Source organism: Pseudophryne corroboree, chromosome 4, assembly GCF_028390025.1.
Source record: "Pseudophryne corroboree isolate aPseCor3 chromosome 4, aPseCor3.hap2, whole genome shotgun sequence".
Taxonomy (NCBI): Eukaryota; Metazoa; Chordata; class Amphibia; order Anura; family Myobatrachidae; genus Pseudophryne; species Pseudophryne corroboree.
In genome coordinates this window covers 928,572,147-928,599,400 of record NC_086447.1, presented here as the reverse complement: position 1 = coordinate 928,599,400, position 27,254 = coordinate 928,572,147, and the positions used below count along the sequence as shown (strand labels likewise).

The following is a 27,254-nucleotide window of genomic DNA, read 5'->3' as shown; positions in this document are numbered from 1 at the left end:
CACATACAGAGTAGGGATCGCTGTGTGAGAGCTGTGTCACATATACAGAGTAGGGATCGCTGTGTCACGCATACAGAGTAGGGATCGCTGTGTCACATATACAGAGTAGGGATCGCTGTGTCACATATACAGATTAGGGATCGCTGTGTCACACAGAGTACGGATCGCTGTGTCACACATACAGAGTAGGGATCGCTGTGTCACACATACAGAGTAGGGATCGCTGTGTGACAGCTGTGTCACAGATACAGAGTAGGGATCGATGTGTGACAGCTGTGTCACAGATACAGAGTAGGGATCGCTGTGTGAGAGCTGTGTCACAGATACAGAGTAGGGATCGCTGTGTGAGAGCTGTGTCACAGATACAGAGTAGGGATCGCTGTGTGAGAGCTGTGTCACAGATACAGAGTAGGGATCGCTGTGTGAGAGCTGTGATACAGAGTAGGGATCGCTGTGTGAGAGCTTTGTCACATACAGAGTAGGGATCACTGTGTGAGAGCTGTGTCACATATACAGAGTAGGGATCACTGTGTCACAGATACAGAGTAGGGATCGCTGTGTGAGAGCTGTGTCACATATACAGAGTAGGGATCGCTGTGTGAGAGCTATGTCACATATACAGAGTAGGGATCGCTGTGTCACAGATACAGAGTAGGGATCGCTGTGTAATAGCTGTGTCACAGATAGAGTAGGGATCGCTGTGTGAGAGCTGTCACATATACAGAGTAGGGATCGCTGTGTGAGAGCTGTGTCACATATACAGAGTAGGGATCGCTGTGTCACATATACAGAGTAGGGATCGCTGTGTAATAGCTGTGTCACATATACAGAGTAGGGACCACTGTGTCACATATACAGAGTAGGGATTGCTGTGTGAGAGCTGTGTCACATATACAGAGTAGGGATCGCTGTGTGAGAGCTGTGTCACATATACAGAGTAGGGATCGCTGTGTCACATATACAGAGTAGGGATCGCTGTGAGAGCTGTGTCACATATACAGAGTAGGGATTGCTGTGTGAGAGCTGTTACAGATACAGAGTAGGGATCGCTGTGTCACAGATACAGAGTAGGGATAGCTGTGTCACAGATATAGAGTAGGGATCGCTGTGTGAGAGCTATGTCACATATACAGAGTAGGGATCGCTGTGTCACACATACAGAGTAGGGATCGCTGTGTGAGAGCTGTGTCACAGATACAGAGTAGGGATCGCTGTGTGAGAGCTGTGTCACATATACAGAGTAGGGATCGCTGTGTGAGCTGTGTCACACATACAGAGTAGGGATCGCTGTGTGAGAGCTGCGTCACATATACAGAGTAGGGATCGCTGTGTGAGAGCTGCGTCACATATACAGAGTAGGGATCGCTGTGTGAGAGCTGTGTCACAGATACAGAATAGGGATCGCTGTGTGAGCTGTGTCACATATACAGAGTAGGGATCCCTGTGAGAGCTGTGTCACATATACAGAGTAGGGATCGCTGTGTGAGCTGTGTCACATATACAGAGTAGGGATCGCTGTGTGAGAGCTGTGTCACATATACAAAGTAGGGATCACTGTGTCACATATACAGAGTAGGGATCGCTGTGTGAGAGCTGTGTCACATATACAGAGTAGGGATCGCTGTGTCACATATACAGAATAGGGATCGCCATGTGAGAGCTGTGTCACATATACAGAGTAGGGATCGCTGTGTCACATATACAGAGTAGGGATCGCTGTGTCACATATACAGAGTAGGGATCGCTGTGTGAGAGCTGTGTCACATATACAGAGTAGGGATCGCTGTGTCACAGATACAGAGTAAGGATCGCTGTGTGAGAGCTGTGTCACATATACAGAGTAGGGATCGCTGTGTGAGAGCTGTGTCACATATACAGAGTAGGGATCGCTGTGTCACAGATACAGAGTAGGGATCGCTGTGTGAGAGCTATGTCACATATACAGAGTAGGGATCGCTGTGTCACAGATACAGAGTAGGGATCGCTGTGTGACAGCTGTGTCACAGATACAGAGTAGGGATCGCTGTGTGACAGCTGTGTCACAGATAGAGTAGGGATCGCTGTGTGAGAGCTGTGTCACATATACAGAGTAGGGATCGCTGTGTGAGAGCTTTGTCACATATACAGAGTAGGGATCGCTGTGTCACATATACAGAGTAGGGATCGCTGTGTGAGAGCTGTGTCACATATACAGAGTAGGGACCGCTGTGTCACATATACAGAGTAGGGATCGCTGTGTGAGAGCTGTGTCACATATACAGAGTAGGGATCGCTGTGTCACATATACAGAGTAGGGATCACTGTGTGAGAGCTGTGTCACATATACAGAGTAGGGATCGCTGTGTCACATATACAGAGTAGGGATCACTGTGAGAGCTGTGTCACATATACAGAGTAGGGATTGCTGTGTGAGAGCTGTGTTACAGATACAGAGTAGGGATCGCTGTGTGAGAGCTGTGTCACATATACAGAGTAGGGACAGCTGTGTCACATATACAGAGTAGGGATCGCTGTGTCACATATACAGAGTAGGGATCGCTGTGTGAGAGCTATGTCACATATACAGAGTAGGGATCGCTGTGAGAGCTGTGTCACAGATACAGAGTAGGGATCGCTGTGAGAGCTATGTCACAGATACAGAGTAGGGATCGCTGTGAGAGCTATGTCACAGATACAGAGTAGGGAATCACTGTGTGACATATACAGAGTAGGGATCGCTGTGTGAGCTGTGTCACACATACAGAGTAGGGATCGCTGTGTGAGAGCTGTGTCACATATACAGAGTAGGGATCGCTGTGTGAGAGCTGTGTCACATATACAGAGTAGGGATCGCTGTGTGACATATAGAGTAGGGATTGCTGTGTGACATATACAGAGTAGGGATCGCTGTGTGAGAGCTGTGTCACATATACAGAGTAGGTATCGCTGTGTGACATATACAGAGTAGGGATTGCTGTGTCACATATACAGAGTAGGGATCGCTGTGTGAGAGCTGTGTCACATATACAGAGTAGGGATCGCTGTGTGACATATACAGAGTAGGGATCGCTGTGTGAGATCTGTGTAACATATACAGAGTAGGGATCGCTGTGTGAGAGCTGTGTCACATATACAGAGTAGGTATCGCTGTGTGACATATACAGAGTAGGGATCGCTGTGTGAGAGCTGCATCACATATACAGAGTAGGGATCGCTGTGTGTGAGCTGTGTCACATATACAGAGTAGGGATCGCTGTGTGAGCTGTGTCACAGATACAGAGTAGGGATCGCTGTGTGAGAGCTGTGTCACATATACAGAGTAGGGATCGCTGTGTGTGAGCTGTGTCACATATACAGAGTAGGGATCGCTGTGTGAGCTGTGTGACATATACAGAGTAGGGATCGCTGTGTGAGAGCTGCGTCACATATACAGAGTAGGGATCGCTGTGTGAGAGCTGCGTCACAGATACAGAGTAGGGATCGCTGTGTGAGAGCTGCGTCACATATACAGAGTAGGGATCGCTGTGTGAGAGCTGCGTCACATATACAGAGTAGGGATCGCTGTGTGAGAGCTGCGTCACAGATACAGAGTAGGGATCGCTGTGTTACAGATACAGAGTAGGGATCGCTGTGTGAGCTGTGTCACAGATACAGAGTAGGGATCGCTGTGTGAGCTGTGTCACATATACAGAGTAGGGATCGCTGTGTCACAGATACAGAGTAGGGATCGCTGTGTGAGCTGTGTCACAGATACAGAGTAGGGATCGCTGTATGAGAGCTGTGTCACAGATACAGAGTAGGGATTGCTGTGTGAGAGCTGTGTCAGATACAGAGTAGAGATTGCTGTGTCACAGATACAGAGTAGGGATCGCTGTGTCACATATACAGAGTAGGGATCGCTGTGTGAGCTATGTCACATATACAGAGTAGGGATCGCTGTGTGAGCTGTGTCACAGATACAGAGTAGGGATCGCTGTGTGTGAGCTGTGTCACAGATACAGAGTAGGGATCGCTGTGTGAGAGCTGTGTTACAGATACAGAGTAGGGATCGCTGTGTGTGAGCTGTGTCACAGATACAGAGTAGGGATCGCTGTGTCACAGATACAGAGTAGGGATCGCTGTGTGAGAGCTGTGTTACAGATACAGAGTAGGGATCGCTGTGTGAGCTGTGTCACAGATACAGAGTAGGGATCGCTGTGCATTTGTCTTGTACAGGTCAGTCCATTAATTCAGATGAGCGACATTCGCCTCCGACACCCGGCGCAGACACACCCAGTGCGGACAACAGGCACAGAGGCTTCTATACAACTGTGTAACAAATGTGTAACAATCCTAACACAAAACACGCACGCCATTGGTTGTCTGGTTTAGTAAACCTGGCCTGTAGGTTTCATTAGGATACGAGTTAACCCCTTCACCGCTGAGGGTACATTCCAGCACCCTGTCCGTCATTATCTATGACCCACAATCAGTATAAAATCACGCTCACCGCCCGCACTCAGGACCCTGAGCGACACCTCCATTCATCAGAACATAGAAAACAAAAATGACTAATATTTATTATTTTACACGAAAGACAAAAGCTGCTGTGACTACGAAAGTGGCGACACGCGAGCCTGCTCCGCCCCTCCATATTACTGCCCACGCCGCAGGCCCTGTGGCCGCTGTTAGGTTAGGAGCCCCTGGATAACAAATTAGCGGATGTAAGAAATAAAACTGCCTGGGCCGCACGTCCGAGCGCCTCCCGTAATCCCTATGTTGATATTACACAGACATCTCGCAGACGACGGGGAGAATATGCAGAAAAGATGTTTATATACAGTATGTCCTATGCAAGTTACAGGACAGGAGAACAAAACACACACACACACAGGTGGCGGTACCCAGACGCTCATCGGTAAGTAACCGCAGCAATTCAGCAGCCTGTCCGTATCTAGTTGATAAGGGGAATTAAGCGGACAATAACTACTTTGGATTTGTTATTCAAAACTAAGATCACACAAATGCACAAAACACACACACACACACATACACACCGAAACAAAAACTACAGATGTGCATGCACAAGAAAAAAACATTTCCACCCAAAGAAACCCTAGATGTGCCTGGCGTTCCCCAGCAATGGCGCACTGGTGCTACCAGGGGCGTCCTGCAGCTCGGCACTTGAGACAGGCACAAGGTTTTGCACAAATGTATCTCAATGGCCCTTGGGGAATGTCTGCAATACAGGAGCCATTAGGAGCAGCAGGGGCGAGGGGAGGGGGTTGGGGAGAGATCACTTCCCATTGTGCCTCCTGCGCTCCGGCGTTCAGTAACACTGCAATTATCTATATATAGCAGCGTCAATGCCTCCTTACTTCAATACCAATTAGGTTTTCCTCTGGGGGTTACGGGAGAACAGACAATTATTAGAACCGAACCATCTGCAACATTTTTTTCCCTACCTATATTAATAAGATGCTAACGTGATAAAGTTCTTATCATCTTTTATTTATCTAGCGCCACTAATTTACACAGCGCTGTACAGAGAGTTTGGGGCTTATGTAATAGCCAGGGAGATGCAGGATGTGCGGGAATTTCGGCGACTATGACCATATTTGTTAAAGTGGCAATCATTCTCAACCTGGTTTCCGTTTTAAAAATAAAGGCATACTCGGCGGAATTCCCGCACAGCCTGCACCCCACAGGATATTACATAAGCCCCTATACGTCATTAAACAAACACGTGTAGAGCATATAAACCTCAGTAATGCTGACCACTACGCCATCCTTGCAGCCCCAGTAAAATAAATACAATGAATCCACCGCCTAGAGATCTGCTGCTTCTTCCCGTCACCTCTGTCCTTTAGTATCAAAGGCATGTATGCAAGAAAACACTGAACACCAGTGAAATGGAAAATACACATTACTACGCATAGAGGTGTGAAACGCGCCATGCCTCGTGCCTCACCTTGGGTAGAACAGCTGTGTTTCGTATCTTATCCACCATGTCTTTGCCTTCGGGATGGATTTTGGCCACGTGCCCCCACATCCTTTCCCAGGTCTGGTTGTCGATGGGAAACCCACTCTTATTGACGTAGAAGAGAGCCCCCACCTCTTTGTCCTCTTCCTCCGAGTAGCCCCCCGAGCTGTTACCAGAGGCGCTGGCCGGGGCTAAAGTAAGAGTAGATTCCAAGGGCCGGTCGTGCAGACTCCGGGATCGTGCCGGTTTGTTGGTCTTTGTCCCAACATTGTGGTGGTGAGACTGGCAGTGCTTGGAATGGGCGCGGTGGAAAGTAGAACTAGAGCCAGTCATAATGATGTGATGTCCCGGTCACAGAGGGCCAAGTTCAATACATCCCAGGGTGCGTAACGCTCATCCCGAACTCCTGCGCTGCCGCCGCGACACCTGCAGAAGGCATGGGGACACCCGCCACGGCCCAGAGACCTGCATACAAGAGAAAGCAGATGTATGAAGCATAAATGACCAGCGAGAATATAAAGAATTCTATTTCCTCTGTCCTGCACATATCCAGAGCACATTGCAGCGACTCAGCAGGTTCTGCAGGACGAGGCATCACCGCAGCCTCACCTCATACACTCCAATAACTACAGTCACAATGTGCCAGTGTCACAGACTTGTGACTAGAGGACAAACACAGAAGCAGACCTGTAACCGGAGCGTGCGCTCGGCAGGTAAATAATAACGTCATCATTCAATACACCAGAAGACAAATGCCACACATACCATTACAGGGACTACAATGATTGGTCCTTGACATACGATATCAGCAAGGCCATAACACATGAAAATCAATTACTGCGCAGCCAAAAAAATGCTAAAAAAAATAAGATTTTACTTACCGGTAAATCTATTTCTCGTAGTCCGTAGTAAATGCTGGGGACTCCGTAAGGACCATGGGGAATAGACGGGCTCCGCAGTAGACAGGGCACTCTAAGAAAGAATTAGGAATACTGGTGTGCACTGGCTCCTCCCTCTATGCCCCTTCTCCAGACCTCAGTTAAGGAAACTGTGCCCGGAAGAGCTGACATTATAAGGAAAGGATTTTGGAATCCCGGGTAAGACTCATACCAGTCACACCAATCACACCGTATAACTTGTGATAAACTTACCCAGTTAACAGTATGAACAACAACAGAGCATCAGATAAACCTGATGCAACCATAACATAACCCTTATTTAAGCAATAACTATATACAAGCAGTGCAGAAGAAGTCCGCACTTGGGACAGGCGCCCAGCATCCACTACGGACTACGAGAAACAGATTTACCGGTAAGTAAAATCTTATTTTCTCTAACGTCCTTGAGGATGCTGGGACTCCGTAAGGACCATGGGGATTATACCAAAGCACCCAAACGGGCGGGAGAGTGCGGATGACTCTGCAGCACCGAATGAGCAAACTCAAGGTCCTCCTCAGCCAGGGTATCAAACTTGTAGAACTTTGCAAAGGTGTTTGAACCCGACCAAGTAGCTGCTCGGCAAAGCTGTAATGCCGAGACCCCTCGGGCAGCCGCCCAAGAAGAGCCCACCTTCCTTGTGGAATGGGCTTTTACTGATTTTGGATGCGGCAATCCAGCCGCAGAATGAGCCTGCTGAATCGTGTTACAGATCCAGCGAGCAATAGTTTGCTTTGAAGCAGGAGCACCCAGCTTGTTGGATGCATACAGGGTAAACAGCGAGTCAGTTTTCCTGACTCCAGCCGTTCTGGCTACATAAATCTTCAAAGCCCTGACTACATCTAGTAACTTGGAATCCTCCAAGTCACGAGTAGCCACAGGCACCACAATAGGTTGGTTCAAATGAAAGGATGACACCACCTTCGGCAGAAATTACGGACGAGTCCGTAACTCTGCCCTGTCCATATGGAAAACCAAATAGGGGCTCTTACATGACAAAGCCGCCAATTCTGACACCCGCCTAGCCGAAGCTAAGGCCAATAGCATGACCACTTTCCATGTGAGATATTTTAACTCCACGGTCTTAAGTGGCTCAAACCAGTGAGATTTCAGGAAACTCAACACCACGTTAAGATCCCAAGGTGCCACTGGTGGCACAAAAGGAGGCTGAATATGCAGCACTCCCTTTACAAACGTCTGAACTTCAGGAAGAGAAGCCAGTTCCTTTTGAAAGAAAATGGATAGGGCCGAAATCTGGACCTTAATGGACCCTAATTTTAAGCCCATAGTCACTTCCGCCTGTAGGAAGTGAAGGAAACGGCCCAGCTGGAATTCCTCTGTAGGGGCCTTCCTGGCCTCACACCAAGCAACATATTTTCGCCATATACGGTGATAATGTTTTGCTGTCTCGTCCTTCCTAGCCTTTATCAGCGTAGGAATAACCTCATCCGGAATGCCTTTTTCCGCTAGGATCCGGTGTTCAACCGCCATGCCGTCAAACGCAGCCGCGGTAAGTCTTGGAACAGACAGGGCCCCTGTTGCAACAGATCCTGTCTGAGAGGCAGAGGCCATGGGTCCTCTGTGAGCATTTCTAGCAGTTCCAGATACCAAGCCCTTCTTGGCCAATCCGGAACAATGAGTATTGTTCTCACTCCTCTTTTTCTTACGATTCTCAGCACCTTGTGTATGAGAGGAAGAGGAGGAAACACATAAATCGACTGGAACACCCACGGTGTCACTAGTGCGTCCACAGCTATCGCCTGAGGGTCTCTTGACCTGGCGCAATACCTTTGTAGCTTTTTGTTGAGGCGGGATGCCATCATGTCCACCTGTGGCAGTTCCCATCGATTTGTAATCTGTGTGAAGACTTCTTGATGAAGTCCCCACTCTCCCGGGTGGAGGTCGTGCCTGCTGAGGAAGTCTGCTTCCCAGTTGTCCACTCCCGGAATGAACACTGCTGACAGTGCTTGCACGTGATTCTCCGCCCAGCGAAGAATTCTGGTGGCTTCTGCCATTGCCACCCTGCTTCTTGTGCCGCCCTGGCGGTTTACATGAGCCACTGCGGTGATGTTGTCTGACTGAATCAGCACCGGTTGGTTGCGAAGCAGAGGCTCCGCTTGACTCAGGGCGTTGTATATGGCCCTTAGTTCCAGGATATTGATGTGCAGACAAGTCTCTTGACTTGACCACAGCCCTGGAAGTTTCTTCCCTGAGTGACTGCCCCCCACCCTCGGAGGCTTGCATCCGTGGTCACCAGGACCCAGTCCTGTATGCCGAACCTGCGGCCCTCGAGAAGGTGAGCACTCTGCAGCCACCACAGAAGAGACACCCTGGCCCTGTGGGATAGGGTGATCAGCCGATGCATCTGAAGATGCGATCCGGACCACTTGTCCAATAGATCCCACTGAAAGGTCCTCGCATGGAACCTGCCGAAGGGAATGGCTTCGTATGATGCCACCATCTTTCCCAGGACTCGCGTGCATAGATGCACCGACACCTGTTTTGGTTTTAAGAGGTCTCTGACCAGAGTCACGAGCTCCTGGGCCTTCTCCTCCGGGAGAAACACCTTCTTCTGGTCTGTGTCCAGAATCATGCCCAGGAAGGGCAGACTCGTCGTAGGAATCAGCTGCGACTTTGGGATATTCAGAATCCAGCCGTGCTGTTGTAACACCTCCCGAGAGAGTGCTACGCTGATCAGCAACTGCTCTCTGGACCTCGCCTTTATGAGGAGATCGTCCAAGTATGGGATAATTGTGACTCCCTGCTTTCGCAGAAGCACCATCATTTCTGCCATTACCTTGGTAAATATTCTCGGTGCCGTGGACAGACCAAACGGCAACGTCTGGAATTGGTAATGACAGTCCTGTACCACAAATCTGAGGTACTCCTGATGAGGTGGATAAATGGGGACATGCAGGTATGCATCCTTTATGTCCAGAGACACCATAAAATCCCCCTCTTCCAGACTTGCGATGACCGCCCTGAGCGATTCCATCTTGAACTTGAACCTTTTCAGGTAAATGTTCAGGGATTTTAAATTCAATATGGGTCTGACCGAACTGTCCGGTTTCGGAACCACAAACATTGTGGAATAGTAACTCCTTCCCTGTTGAGGGAGGGGAACCTTCACCACTACCTGCTGGAGATATAATTTGTGAATTGCCGCTAACACTATTTTCCTCTCTATGGGGGAAGCTGGCAGGGCCGATTTGAGGTAACGGTGAGGGGGCATCACTTCGAATTCCAGCTTGTATCCCTGAGACACAATCTGTATAGCCCAGGGATCCACCCGTGAGCGAACCCACTGGTGGCTGAAATTTCGGAGACGCGCCCCCACCGCTCCTGGCTCCACCTGTGGAGCCCCAGCGTCATGCGGTGGATTTAGTGGAAGCCGGGGAGGACTTCTGTTCCTGGGAACCAGCTGTGTTGTGCAGCTTCTTTCCTCTACCCCTGCCTCTGGCAAGAAAGGACGCACCTCTGACTTTCTTGCCTCTTTGCGATCGAAAGGACTGCATTTGGTAATACAGTGCTTTCTTAGGCTGTGAGGGAATATATGGCAAAAAATTTGACTTCCCAGCCGTAGCTGTGGAAACTAGGACCGAGAGACCGTCCCCAAACAATTCCTCACCCTTATAAGGTAAAACCTCCATGTGCTTTTTTGAGCCGGCATCACCTGTCCATTGCCGAGTCCACAGGACCCTTCTGGCAGAAATTGACATTGCATTTACTCTAGAGCCCAGTAGGCAAATGTCCCTCGCCTCTGGGCATCCCTCATGTAAAGGACAGCGTCTTTTATATGCCCCAGGGTCAGTAATATAGTATCCTTGTCCAAGGTATCAAGCTCCTCAGACAGAGTATCTGTCCATGCTGCTACAGCACTACACATCCAGGCCGACGCAATTTGCCGGCCTTAGTAGGGTACCTGAATGTGTATAAATGGACTTCAGGATACCTTCCTGCTTTCTATCCGCAGGATCTTTTAGGGTGGCCGTATCCTATGACGGCAGGGCCACCTTCTTAGATAAGCGTTTCAAAGCTTTGTCTACCCTAGGGGAGGATTCCCAGCGTAACCTGTCCGTTGGCGGGAAAGGATACGCCATAAGCAACAGTTTGGAAATCTGCATTTTCCTATCAGGAGAATCCCAAGCTTTTTCACATAACTCATTTAACTCATGTGAAGGGGGAAAGGTCACTTCTTGCCTTTTCTCCCCAAACATATAAACCCTCTTGGCAGGGACAGGGTTTTCCTCTGAGATGTGCAATACATCCTTCATTGCTATAATCATGTAGCGGATGGCTTTAGCCATTATAGGCTGCAACTTTGCATCATCGCCATCGACACTGGAGTCAGAATCCGTGACGATATCCGTGTCAACAATTTGGGATAGTGGGCGCTTCTGAGACCATGACGGCCTCTGCGCTGTAGGAGCAGGCATGGGTTGGGACCCCGACTGTCCCAAGGCATCAGCTTTATCCAACCTTTTATGCAAGGAGTTTACATTATCATTTAACACCTTTCACATATCCATCCAATCAGGTGTCAGCGCCGTCGGCGGAGACACCACATTCATCTGCACCTGCTCTGCCTCCACATAGCCCTCATCGTCAAACATGTCGACACACGCGTACCGACACACCACACACACAGGGGATGCTCTATATGAGGACAGGACCCCCACAAGGCCTTTTGGAGAGACAGAGAGAGAGTATGCCAGCACACACCCCAGCGCTATATGACCCAGGAATTACACAGTAACTTAGTGTTTACCCAGTAGCTGCTGTATATACTGATATTGCGCTAAATTTATGTGCCCCCCCTCTCTTTTTACCCTCTTTCTACCGTGAATCTGCAGGGGAGAGCCTGGGGAGCTTCCTCTCAGCGGAGCTGTGGAGAGAAAATGGCGCTGGTGAATGCTGAGGAAGAAGACCCGCCCCCTCAGCGGCGGGCTTCTGTCCCGCGATTTTGTGTAAAATAATGGCGGGGGCTCATGCATATATACAGTGCCCAACTGTATATATGCCCTTTTATGCCAAGAGGTACTTAATTGCTGCCCAGGGCGCCCTCCCCTGCGCCCTGCACCCTACAGTGACCGGAGTGTGTGGGTTTGATGTGGGAGCAATGGCGCACAGCTGCAGTGCTGTGCGCTACCTCATATGAAGACTGGAGTCTTCTGCCGCCGCTTTTGTCGTCTTCTTGCTTCACACGCCGACTTCTGGCTCTTCGAGGGGGACGGGGACGGAGGCGCGGCTCCGGGATCGGACGACCAAGGGTGCGTTCCTGTGTTCCATCCCTCTGGAGCTAATGGTGTCCAGTAGCCTAAGAAGCACGACCTATCCGCAGTTAGTAGGGTTGCTTCTCTCCCCTCAGTCCCACGTAGCAGAGAGCCTGTTGCCAGCAGATCTCTCTGAAAATAAAAAATCCTAACAAAATACTTTCTTATTAGCAAACTCAGGAGAGCTCACTAAAGTGCACCCAGCTCTGTCCGGGCACAGATTCTAACTGAGGTCTGGAGGAGCGGCATAGAGGGAGGAGCCAGTGCACACCAGTAGTCCTAATTCTTTCTTAAAGTGCCCTGTCTCCTGCGGAGCCCGTCTATTCCCCATGGTCCTTACGGAGTCCCCAGCATCCACTAGGACGTTAGAGAAATATGCAAAAATAACCGTAGCTGCATTAACATGACATTACCAAATCAACGGAACATCACAAAGTACTAGAAAGGGATAGTCCAGGTATTTGTGAATTGCAGCTATTACTCAACTGCGATACAAAGAAAAAAATATAATGATCAGTCAATAAGGGAAGAGCTCAGTCGTAGCTTCTATAAAGTTACACATTGTACGAATATAAAAACAAAGCATGATACATCCCGGGCAGTTATATACTGTTTAATAAGAAAAGAATAACATATGCCCAAATGAAAAGCCTTATAAGGCGACGATTACAGCTGAATAAAACACCAGCGCAGACGGCTAAAATAAGAGGTTTCTTAAACAAGGCAACAGCTGTTAACCCCGTGAGTCCTGGAACACATTCCAGCTGGTGGGTGATAAAAGCTGAACATAATAATCATCATGAGAATAACAATCCATATGACATACAGTAATAATACATATGACATATAATAATAATAATACTAATACATATGACATACAATAATAATACATATCACATATAATAATACTACTAATACATGACATACAGTAATAATAATACATGTCACATATAATAATAATACTACAGATCACATACATATAGGATACATTGTGTGCCGTGTGTACACACTAACAGGAGACAGGGATTGGCCTTTTATGTACTTTATGAAGGGAAAGGTGTTTTTCTTCAATCCTAAGAACACTGGATGTGTGGAAACTGCGCACGGTTATTTACATACAGAAAGGAAACATCTCAGCAGGACGAGCGCCCTATAGCCTCGTACGGTAGAACGAGGACCAGGAGACCCCACACTAAATGCTAAATCTTATATTATCATATATCGGTAACAAAAGGAAAGAGAACACGTGGAGCGGGCACATCACCATGCACTGGATGGCACATAGACAGCGGGCACATCACTATGCACTGGATGGCACACAGACGGCGGGCACATCACTATGCACTGGATGGCACACAGACAGCGGGCACATCACTATGCACTGGATGGCACATAGGCAGCGGGCACATCACCATGCACTGGATGGCACACAGACAGCGGACACATCACTATGCACTGGATGGCACACAGACAGCGGGCACATCACTATGCACTGGATGGCACACAGACAGCGGACACATCACTATGCACTGGATGGCACACAGACAGCGGGCACATCACTATGCACTGGATGGCACACAGACAGCGGGCACATCACTATGCACTGGATGGCACACACAGCGGGCACATCACTATGCACTGGATGGCACACAGACAGCAGGCACATCACTATGCACTGGATGGCACACACAGCGGGCACATCACTATGCACTGGGTGGCACACAGACAGCGGACACATCACTATACACTGGATGGCACACACAGCGGGCACATCACTATGCACTGGATGGCACACAGACAGCGGGCACATCACTATGCACTGGATGGCACACACAGCGGGCACATCACTATGCACTGGGTGGCACACAGACAGCGGGCACATCACTATACACTGGATGGCACACACAGCGGGCACATCACTATGCACTGGATGGCACACAGACAGCGGGCACATCACTATGCACTGGATGGCACACACAGCGGGCACATCACTATGCACTGGGTGGCACACAGACAGCGGGCACATCACTATACACTGGATGGCACACACAGCGGGCACATCACTATGCACTGGATGGCACACACAGCGGGCACATCACTATGCACTGGGTGGCACACAGACAGCGGGCACATCACTATGCACTGGATGGCACACAGACAGCGGGCACATCACTATACACTGGATGGCACACAGACAGCGGGCACATCACTATACACTGGATGGCACATAGACAGCGGGCACATCACTATGCACTGGATGGCACACACAGCGGGCACATCACTATACACTGGGTGGCACACAGACAGCGGACACATCACTATACACTGGATGGCACACAGACAGCGGGCACATCACTATACACTGGATGGCACACAGACAGCAGGCACATCACTATACACTGGATGGCACATAGACAGCGGGCACATCACTATACACTGGATGGCACAGACAGCGGGCACATCACTATGCACTGGATGGCACACAGACAGCAGGCACATCACTATACACTGGATGGCACATAGACAGCGGGCACATCACTATGCACTGGATGGCACACAGACAGCGGGCACATCACTATACACTGGATGGCACACAGACAGCGGGCACATCACTATACACTGGATGGCACATAGACAGCGGGCACATCACTATGCACTGGATGGCACACACAGCGGGCACATCACTATACACTGGGTGGCACACAGACAGCGGACACATCACTATACACTGGATGGCACACAGACAGCGGACACATCACTATACACTGGATGGCACACAGACAGCGGGCACATCACTATACACTGGATGGCACACAGACAGCAGGCACATCACTATACACTGGATGGCACATAGACAGCGGGCACATCACTATGCACTGGATGGCACAGACAGCGGGCACATCACTATACACTGGATGGCACATAGACAGCGGGCACATCACTATGCACTGGATGGCACAAAGACAGCGGGCACATCACTATGCACTGGATGGCACACACAGCGGGCACATCACTATGCACTGGATGGCACATAGACAGCGGGCACATCACTATACACTGGATGGCACATAGACAGCGGGCACATCACTATGCACTGGATGGCACATAGATAGCGGGCACATCACTATGCACTGGATGGCACACAGACAGCGGGCACATCACTATGCACTGGATGGCACACAGACAGCGGCCACAGGAGGGTCACAGCACCTGCCTGCATGGATGCTCATACTGGCGATGTAGGGGCGTGGTTCATTAGGTCGACATACATTGGGTCGACATGCATCACGTCGACATGATCACTAGGTCGACATTAGTTGTTTTTTTACTGTTTTTGGTGTCGTTTTCTCCGTACAGTGACCGGGAACCCCAATTAGTGCACAGTGTTCGCTCGCCATGCTTTGGGCAAGGTTACCGTTCCCAATTGTATTCCACGAGGATCGTTAGGTATGAAAAAGGTAAAAAAAATGAAAAAAATTGTGAAAAACTCATGTCAACCTTTTTCCATGTCGACCAAATGTGGTCGACCCAATGTACGTCAACCTAATGACCGCCATCCTAATGTAGCATGTTCATTTCCAGACTTGGGGCATTGTGCATCTGGTAGCTCCCGCCCACCTGTCCCTTAGGGACACCACCTTGAACGTAATATACAATAAAGCTGAATGAAGGGACTCGTGGCGGTGTGCATGAGGGGACTCGTGGCGGTGTGCATGAGGGGACTCGTGGCGGTGTGCATGAGGGGACTCGTGGCGGTGTGCATGAGGGGACTCGTGGCGGTGTGCATGAGGGGACTCGTGGCGGTGTGAATGAAGGGACTCGTGGCGGTGTGAATGAGGGGACTCGTGGCGGTGTGAATGAAGGGACTCGTGGCGGTGTGAATGAGGGGACTCGTGGCGGTGTGAATGAAGGGACTCGTGGCGGTGTGAATGAAGGGACTCGTGGCGGTGTGAATGAGGGCACTCTTGGCGGTGTATCCCTGAAGCCACACAATGGCATCCACGTCGGGGGGTAATCACCTGTAAGAGTCTAGTCTTTTATTGGGCAGGTGGACAGTTACCCCCTGTGTTCGGAGCACATTAATCGCCCCTTGCCCGTATAGCCGACACCTACTCGCTTCTATAAATAAAAGAGATCAACTCTAAAGTGCCGGGGATTACCAGAGCCGCCCTAAGTGAGGGGGACCCCAGGTATCAGGGTCATTCTAGTATTACAATGCACCAGCGATGACTGCAGGACGACGTCTCCTCTCTCCTCTGTAATGCAGCCCCCTAGTGTCAGGGGCAGGAAGAAGACAGTGCTTGTGCCAGCAGTGACTGGATAATGTGGTGCTAGGGGGAAGTAAGCAGAGGAGGTGCCACCTGAGAGTCTCACCCCACTGTGAGGAAGACACAGCCCTGCCGGGTATTCTAACACTAATGCCATCTTCAGGGTCCTACTTCTTCACTGGGTCATTTCTCCACACATTTCACTGCTTCATGAATAGACCCTTATTTGTTACGCGTTTCTCCCCATCAGACACAGGGAAGATGGAGAGATGCAGACGCTAGGCTGAGTACGCCACTGAGGAGCATCCGTCCACCCTTTTGCACCCTCCAACTCTCCCACTTGAGCCTCCTGCCCTTAGCCCCCCTTACACTGGCTCACTCCTTAAGTTTTCCATTAGTCTCCGCCCCTTCCCTTCAGACTGCATGTTCCACGAGCAGGGCCCTCCTCATTGCATACTTCTCTGTCACACCAGCTGCACTCTACACCTCCTCCTTGGGCTCTCTGCACCGGGCTCCACTCTTCCCTTATTTTTCATTTCTGCGGATGACCCAGACCCCTTATCTGCCCACAGGCATCAGCTTACGCTGAATCTACCATTGCCGTGCTGAGGGTTGTAGTGCTATTGGTTACTTCTCTGCTGTATCGTATTGTACTGTACTGCTTTACCCTGTACTGTTGTTTTGCACTGCGGACCACTTGTAAAGACTGCGCACCCTTTACTGTTAGGCGACGGGTGCTGGAAGTACCACAGCGCAGGGATACGCACAGCCCGAGTCTCCGTTATTTGTGTCGCCAGTCTATTCAATCACACGCGCTTTAATAGTTTTCACTTTGTAACGCGCGGCGGCTCAGAACCTGACACACGTCCCGTTCATCTCTGAGGGAAGACACGTGTTCTAATTGTCACTAATCACATATCGTCTGCGGGTTTCACATATCAATAGCTCAGTAACCCCGGCTAAGTTATCAGCAAAGTGTAAGTGTCGCTCCGCTCGTGTCTGCAGATTCTCTCTGTACGGCTGAGTGAGAAACGGAACTAGACCACGAAACCCAATGACTTACAGTTCCACGCGTGGAGGTTTTGCGTCAATTACTGCGTGCGCTAGAGGATTATTGTGTAATGGTTTGTCCAGTACAGAAGCAGCATGGTTTTTATGCCATTAATTACTATTTATTTACATCTATACAATAAGTAGGGTAACAAGTCCTCTCACGTGTGTAATGTTCTCTATGTCAGTCTAATTCCCCGCCAGGCCGGAGCAGGTAGACCGCTGCTTCACCTCGCAGCCATTACACTGCCCTTCATATCAGCCATATTGGCCGCCGTTTCGTGGACGCGGTCCGGCCAACGTAGGCGTGGCCGGACCGAACGGGGGGCGGGTCGCAGCGGTTGTGCGACGTCACACTCAGCCGCTGCGGGCTGGGGAGCGATGAGTAGCTCCCGGCCAGCACGCTAAAGCTGCGCTGGTCGGGAGCTACTCTTGAATTGCAAAGGCATCGCCGCTGTGTGATGCCTTTGCACTTCTACGGGGGGGGGGGGGGGCATTGACATGCGGAGCGGAATAGCCCTGTGCTGGGCGTCCCCCCGCATGTCAGTGTGAATGATCGTAGCTGTGCCATCTCGGAATGACCCCCATTGTCCCAGCATCAGGTGTAAGAGAGACATGGTTACACTGCATGTAAAAAGGACAGTTAGGAGCTGACTGGTTAGTACTTTATCTCTCTCCAAGGCTTGGTACATCTGCCCCATAACTCAGATTATTGGTACACCCCTCCTCCAGCGCCGGAGATATTCCTTATTTCCTGCTATTATATACACATACACTCACAACACTGCAGACCGTTACACCTCCCACATCATCAGGAACGTGTCATTGTGCCCAATACAGGTCAGAACGCTGGATTTTCAGATAATCTGCTTCCGTCCGGTGTATAAATCTACCAATGGGATCAATTCTATTCGGCAATTTAAGAATAGCGCCGGGAATTAGCTCCCGACGCTATTCAATTCAGCTGCTAGTTACCCGCAATTGTCGGGAATTCTTCTCTCATCCCCGGGGATGAGAGAAGAAACCCGACAAAAGTGCTGCCTCGCGGCCGGCGCGAGGCTGATTCTGTCGGGAATCAGCCTCGCGCCGGGGAGTTAAGTCGGAGAATGCCCGTTCTCCCGACAATTCAACCTGTTTAGTCGGCGAGAACGGGACATCGCCGACTTAACTGGAGCTGAATTGAATAGCGTCGGGAGCTAATTCCCGGCGCTATTCATAAGTTGCCGACTTGAATTGACCCCATTGAACACAGAGCATCGCTGCACGCCAGGGCAGAAGTCTGGGGCAGATGTATTATGCCTGGAGAAGTGATAATGAGGTGATACGTGCCAGGTGATAACGCACCAGTCAATCAGCTCCCAACTGTCATTTTTCAAACCCGTAATGATTGGCTGGTGCTTTATCAAACACTCCACCTATTCCATGCCCACTCCTAATGTCAGTAACACACAACCGCTACACTATAACAATGCAGAACAGGGGCTTTACGTGCCCACTAAAGACAATAACGCTGGTGAAGCCACAATACTGCAGGCATAGTCATTTGCCCACACGTCTGCGCAGCCTGCTGACACAAAAAGCCCCATATGCTTTGCCATGATGTGCCAATGCACCAGCCAACCACACCGCTGGCGTTCACCGACGTGCCAAGATGGAAACAGAGCACAGCAAACGGACCAGTCCTTATGGAGCGATGCCAGCCAGCAGAAGGTTCGGAGAAGCCTGGCGCAGGTTCCTGGGGGCACATAGACAAACATATGGCCACAGAGACTGGCACAGCATTGCCACAGGCCTAGAACACGCATACTGTGCAGCCCCTGGTAAGTATCACAGCAGCCAGGGCAGACAGTGACCCATCGCTGAGGCACTTGGAAGCCGGATACGTTACACATAACTGTAATGAGACCCGTGTGCGCTCAGGGATTGTATTACGGGCGGGATACTGTATCACAGCTGCCATGCGTTACAGGGGAGGCTGCCTGACTGAGAATACTACAGCAGCAATGTGCCACACTTCCTATACACATAGCCCTCTCACAGTGTGACGCGGAGCAACATGTGCTTTATACACTGCATATGGGGGGGGGGGGACACGCAGAGACCAGCACGGTGTGATCAGAACCGTCACCCAGCATGCAGCACTAAACACAGCACAGAGAGAGAGAATACATGTATGTATATCACCATTTCAGATGTATAGTATAACATGCATTGTGTGATTGTGTGCAGTGCTCTGCTGAGTATTTACTGTACACATAATAACACAATGCAGAGACAGATCCCCGGGAATAGAAGGTGTGGCAGATACCAGAGGTCACTATCACAGCCAACTAGATGGAAGAGAAAGGCGATGCCAGCTCCCCCCACAAGCTGCAGAGCCGCTACTTACCATGGCCAGCGCAGCGCACACACGGGTATACAACTAGCCATACAGTGCACATACAGTGTGTCATTATATAGTGTCATTACAGTACACATACAGTGTGTCATTATATAGTGTCATTATACAGTGCACATAGTGTGTTATTATATAGTGTCATTATACAGTGCACATACAGTGTGCCATTATACAGTGCACATACAGTGTGTCATTATATAGTGTGTCATTACAGTGTGTGTCATTATATAGTGTGTCATTACAGTACACATACAGTGTGTCATTATATAGTGTGTCATTACAGTACACATACAGTGTGTCATTATACAGTGCACATAAAGTGTGCCATTCATTATACAGTGCACATACAGTGTGTGTCATTATACAGTGCACATACAGTGTGTGTCATTATACAGTGTGTCATTACAGCGCACATACAGTGTGTCATTATACAGTGCACAGTGTGTGTCATTATAGTGTGTCATTACAGTACACATACAGTGTGTCATTATACAGTGCACAGTGTGTGTCATTATAGTGTGTCATTACAGTACACATACAGTGCGTCATTATACAGTGCACATATAGTATGTCATTATACAGTGCACATACAGTGTGTGTTATTATACAGTGCACACAGTATGTCATTATACAGTGCACATACAGTGTGTCATTATACAGTGCACACACAGTGTGTCATTATACAGTGCACACACAGTGTGTCATTATACAGTGCACACACAGTGTGTGTCATTATACAGTGTGTCTTCATATAGTGTGTCATTACAGCGCACATACGGTGTGTCATTATAGAGTGCACATACAGTGTGTGTCGTTATATAGTGTGTCATTACAGGGCACATACAGTGTGTCATTACACAGTGCACATACAGTGTGTTATTTATACAGTGCACATAGAGTGTGTGTCATAATGTATCATTACAGTGCACATACAGTGTGATATTATACAGTGCAGTGTGCCATTATACAGTGCACATACAGTGTGATATTATACAGTGTGCGTCATTATACAGTGCACATACAGTGTGATATTATACAGTGCACAATTATACAGTGCACATACAGTGTGATATTATACAGTGCACAATTATACAGTGCACATACAGTGTGTGTCATATAATGTATCATTACAGTGCACATACAGTAGTGCAGTGTGCCATTATACAGTGCACATACAGTGTGATATTATACAGTCACAGTGTGCGTCATTATACAGTGCACAGTGTGATATTATAGTCACATACAGTGTACGTCATTATACAGTGCACATACAGTGTGCGTCATTATACAGTGCACATACAGTGTGCGTCATTATACAGTGCACATACAGTGTGATATTATACAGTGTGCGTCATTATACAGTGCACATACAGTGTGATATTATACAGTGTGCGTCATTATACAGTGCACATACAGTGTGATATTATACAGTGTGCGTCATTATACAGTGCACATACAGTGTGATATTATACAGTGTGCGTCATTATACAGTGCACATACAGTGTGATATTATACAGTGTGCGTCATTATACAGTGCACATACAGTGTGATATTATACAGTGTGCGTCATTACACAGTGCACATACAGTGTGATATTATACAGTGCACAATTATACAGTGCATATAGTGTGTGTCATATAATGTATCATTACAGTGCACATACAGTGTGATATTATACAGTGTGTCATTATATAGTGCACAATTATACAGTGCACAGGGATACAGAGACAATCAGACCCTGGGGTGTGGGTGTGTATGTACATATGTATATTCTGCTGAGGCTGCACATGTCCCCTGTGCTGTATAATAATAATAATGATGATAGATAGATAGATAGATAGATAGATAGATAGATAGATAGATAGATAGATAGATAGATACAGGCAGACACACTGACATCCAGTACATATATAGGCATGTGCAGCAGAGCAGGGGGCAGGAGGCGCTGGGCTGCAGCATCCGTCCATCCCTCCCTCCCCTCCCCGGTATGATGCGTGGCTCTGGGCTGGGTCCCGGGCACCGTTGGTTACCTGCAGGCAGGCAGTGAAGGCTCCCGGGAGAGCAGCAGCAGCGGCCGGTCTCGCGCACTGTCCGTCTCTCCCCGCAGCAGCAGCAGCAGCTTGTTACATTGTGACACTGTCTCCCGGCAGCCAGGGACGTTCTACTGCGCGCTGATTGGCCACAGCAACAAAGAGGGGCGGGGTCGTAGTAGGGTTGATTGGCAGCAGTGCGGGGCTGTGACTAAGAGGCGGGGCTTTCTGCTAGCCATGGGGAGGGGGCTAGGTAACTGACCCTGAGGAGCGCGCACTCCCACAACTGGTGCTGTAACCCGTAGCAACTCGTTCTTTTATCATAATAATTGCAATTTCATAGTTGAAAGGTTCCATTTGTTCCTATGGTTTACAACAACTTTTATCATTTGTCTGCCTTGTATATACACACTGTACACACATATCACACACACTCACACACACACATATATATTATATCACACATACATACATACATACATACATACATACATACATACACACACATATATATCACACACATACATACACACACGCATATATATCACACACACGCATATATATCACACACACATATATATCACACACATACATACATACACACATAGGTGTGCGCAGGGGGGGTGCATGGTGCGCACAGGCACCCCCTAATGTCTGGCACCCCCGTTCTCACATGCCTGATGCAGCGATCGCGCGAGCAGGCTGATTACTGTCCCCTCTGCGCTGCACCGTCAGGACTGCATTACTGACCGGACGCAATGGGTCAATCAAGGGTGACACTGCCACCGGCTTTCAAATTCCTGGCTCCACCTCCATGTACAAAAACAGCGTGATGTGACGTGATGACATCATGCTGCTCACACGCCCACCCGCCATACGCCCACCTCTCTCCTTCTATGCTATGCCAACGCCAGCCACTGATGAGGATCAGCATGCAGCCAGCGTTCCTCTTAGGAAGACAAATTCAATACTGGCAGGAGGCCGGCAGCAGCATTGACACGTCACTTGTTTTTCCAGCAGCAGCAATACTAGTCTGCGACTGTCAGTGTCAGTGAGTGACTGACTTGTAAGTAAGCTGCTGCAGCTTGCAGGGGAAAGAGAAAGGGAGCCAGACCAGGCTGAGGAGGAGCAGTGTAATTACAGTGAGTGCCATCAGAGGTGTTTGTTCGGTTCACACCACAACATCTGACAATGTATCTGCTTTATTAGGATTGGTACAAGGGTGGATATTTTATATTGCGTTGTCAATAGATGGTGCTAGACACACCCAAAAGGCGGTGCTAGACACACCCCTCCAATGGTGCACCCCCTAATAAAATGTGCTGCGCACGCCTATGCATACACACACGCATATATATCACACACACGCATATATATCACACACACACACGCATATATCACACACATACGCATATATATCACACACGCATATATATCACACACACACATATATATCACACACGCATATATATCACACACACACACACACACACACACATATATATCACACACATACATGCATACACACACACATATATATACCGTGCCTTGCTAAAGTATTCACCCCCCTTGGCTTTTTACCTATTTTGTTACATTACAACCTGTAATTTTATTAATTTTTAATCTGAATTTTATGTGATGGATCTGCACAAAATAGTCTAAGTTGGTGAAGTGAAATGAGAAAAATTTATATAAAAAATAATTTTTAGAAATAAAAATCTGCATATGTATTCACCCCCTTTGCTATGAAGCCCCTCAAAAGTTCTGGTGCAACCAATCACCTTCTGAAGTCACATAATTAGTGAAATTAAGTCCACCTGTGTGCAATCTAATGGGCCCTACACACTGGCAGATAAGACTGAACGATATGAAGGTTCTTGTTCATTAATGAACGAGAACTCGTTCATATTGTTCAGTGTGTAGGCACCAACGATGAAGGATGCGCGGCCCCGCGCTCGTTCATCGTTGGTGCCCCGTCGCTTATGCATGCAAGCCAATATGGACAATCACGTTCATATTAGCAGGCACTGCTATGGAGCCAGGGTCACTCCCCCCGTCACCCCCCCCCCCCTCCAGCGCCGCCGGGTCACCCGCCAGCCATATCGGCCGTCAGACAGCTCGGCGGCGGGTCGGGTAATGTGTAGGGCCCATAAGTGTCACATGATCTGTCAGTATAAACACACCTTTTCTGAAAGGCCCCAGAGGCTGCAACACCACTAAGCAAGAGGCATCACACCATGAAGACCAAGGAGCTCTCCAAACAAGTCAGGGACAAAGTTGTTGAGAAGTACAAGTCAGGGTTGGGCTATAAAAAATATACAAATTTTTGATGATCCCCCGAAGCTCCATCAAATCCATCATCTTCAAATGGAAAGAACATGGTACCACAATAAACCTGCCAAGAGAGGGCCGCCCACCAAAACTCACAGACTGGGCAAGGAGGGCATTAATCAGAGAGGCAGCACAGAGACCAAAGGTAACCCTGAAGGAGCTGCAGAGTTCCACAGCAGAGACTGGTGTATCTACCATGTGACCACAATCAGTAGCGGATCTTGCCACGGGCAAGCAGGACTTTTGCCCAGGGCGCCGGCGCCATCCAGAGGGCGCCGTACCATGGCAAGATCCGCTGCTGCTGTGGTGCCCCCCCGCTGCCGCTGCCCGCTGTCCTGTGAAGGGAAACTAGACGCTACGCGTCTAGTTTCCCTTCGTGGGCTGCCCGCTGTGAAGGGAAACTAGACGCGTAGCGTCTAGTTTCCCTTCCTGGAGAGGACCTTAACTGTAATGATGTGCGGTGCGCGTTGACGTCATCGCGCACCGCACAGCAAAGGTCCTCTCCACGAAGGGAACTAGACGCTTAGCGTCTAGTTTTCCTTCGTGGAGAGGACCTTTGCTGTGCGGTGCGCGATGACGTCATCGCGCACCGCACATCCTACTACAGTACAGGGGGCGTAACTGACCACGCCCCCTAATGCCGCCCGGGGCACAAGAAGCCCCGGAACCGGCCCTGACCACAATAAGCCGTACACTCCATAGAGCTGGGCTTTATGGAAGAGTGGCCAGAAAAAAAGCCATTGCTTAGTGTTAAAAATAAGAAGGCACGTTTTGAGTTTGCCAAAAGTCATGTGGACGACTCCCCAAATGTATGGAGGAAGGTGCTCTGGTCAGATGAGACAAAAATTGAACTTTTCGGTTACCAAGGAAAACGCTGTGTCTGGCGCAAACCCAACACATCCCATCACCCCAAGAACATCATCCCCACTGTGAAACATGGTGGTGGCAGCATCATGCTGTGGGGATGTTTTTCAGCAGCAGGGACTGGGAAACTGTTTCGAGTCGCCGGAAAGATGGATGGTGCTAAATACAGGGATATTCTTGAGCAAAACCTGTTTCAATCTGTCTGTGATTTGAGACTGGGACGGAGGTTCACCTTCCAGCAGGACAATGACCCGAAGCATACTGCTAAAGCAACACTCAAGTGGTTTATGTGCTGGAATGGCCTAGTCAAAACATTCAGATCTCAATCCAATTGAGAATCTGTGGTCAGACTTGAAGATTGCTGTTCACAAGCGGAAACCATCCAACATGAAGGAGCTGGAGCAGTTTTGCCTTGAGGAATGGGCAAAAATCCCTGTGTCAAGATGTGGCAAGCTCATAGAGACTTCTGCAAAGTGACTTGCAGCTGTCATTTCCACAAAAGGTGTCTCTACAAAGTACTGACTGTAGGGGGGTGAATAGTTCTGCACGCTGAAGTTTTCTGTTATTTTGTCCTATTTGTTGTTTGCTGCACAATAAAAAAAATAAAAAAAAATCTTTAAAGTTGTAGCCATGTTCTGTGAATGAAATGATGCAAACCTTCAAACAATCCATTTTAATTCCAGGTTGTGAGGCAACAAAACCTGAAAAATGCAAAGGGGGGTGAAATAAATATATATATATATTTTTTTTCTTTATTGATATAGTGCTCTTTAACAGGTCACAGGGGAAAATGCAGGATTTTCTGAGGGGGGTTCCGTATTATACACATGTACATGGCACATCACACACACACACAGTCACACACACATTCACATTGTATACACATACATTGCATAACACACGCACACACACATACTGTATACATAGCACACCACTACACACATTTCATACACATGCATAGGACACACACACATATACATTACGTAGCACACCACACAAATACACAAATTGCACACACACACACACACACACACACACACACACACACACACACACTCTATACATAGCACACCACACATATACATAGCACACCACACATATACATAGCACACCACACATATACATAGTGCAAAACATATACATATATACATAGTATACCACACAAACACACACATAGATCACCACACACATACATACCTCCCAACTGTCCCGATTTTGGCGGGACAGTCCCGTTTTTCACGGTCTGTCCCACTGTCCCACCCGCGGGTCGCAGTGTCCCGCGAGTGGGGGGGCAGTTGGGAGATCCCTCCCTGTCACTCTCTGCTCTGAGTAGAGCAGCAGTGAATAGATGCTGTGCGCATGCGCACAGCGTCTATTCCTGGCAGAGAGGGACAGGGGGCATGGCCAGCAGCTCTCACAGCGCTGTCCATACCCCCATAATGACGAAAACGGGGACGTGGCTTACGATCGAGGCACTTGCAGCGAGGCCACGCCCCTTTTCGATAGGCCACGCCCCTAATCGCGCGCTGATGTCCCTCCTTGGATGCCGGCAAAGTTGAGAGGTATGCACATACATAGTACAAAATGACCATACACAGCATACCACACACACATTGCACAGCACACATATATAGCTCACCACAAACATTGCACACACACACATAGTACACCACACACACATTGCACAGCACACATACATAGCTCACCACAAACATTGCACACACACACACACACACATAGTACACCACACACACATTGCACAGCACACATACATAGCTCACCACAAACATTGCACACACACACATAGTACACCACACACACATAGCACTGCACACACATACACATTGCAAAATCATACATAGCATACCACACACACACACACATACTGTACATATATACACACAAACATACCTAGTGCTTTGAGGAGGAGACTGGCGGCGGCCGGCCCATGCATTTCCCACAGTGAGGAGTCGGACGAAGGAGCCGCTGTGGGATGAACATGCGCAGCAACTCCCCAGCTCCCCATCGTGACATTCTGTGAGAGATCTCTGCCGGAAAAAGCTCTCTGCTGTGGTCACAATTGCGATTGCGATCGCGGACGTTGTTTATTTTGAGACGCAGACACTGCTGTCTCCATCCCTGGAAAAAATAATTTGGTCCATC

General features: G+C 48.9%; 1 protein-coding gene across 2 annotated transcripts in view; it reads right to left on the bottom strand.

Moving 5' to 3' along the window:
- The window catches only part of VASH2 (vasohibin 2), a 100,465-nt gene extending 78,459 nt beyond the window's left edge, over positions 1 to 22,006 (bottom strand). For both annotated transcript variants that reach the window (XM_063919058.1, XM_063919059.1), the window contains exons 1-2: positions 21,897 to 22,006; positions 5,930 to 6,406 (exon numbers count right to left, since the gene is read on the bottom strand). In XM_063919058.1, coding sequence (XP_063775128.1) covers positions 5,930 to 6,274 — 345 coding nt within the window. In that variant the 5' untranslated portion in view covers positions 6,275 to 6,406; positions 21,897 to 22,006. The remainder of the gene's footprint in view (positions 1 to 5,929; positions 6,407 to 21,896) is intronic.
- Between the last annotated feature and the right edge of the window lie 5,248 nt (positions 22,007 to 27,254).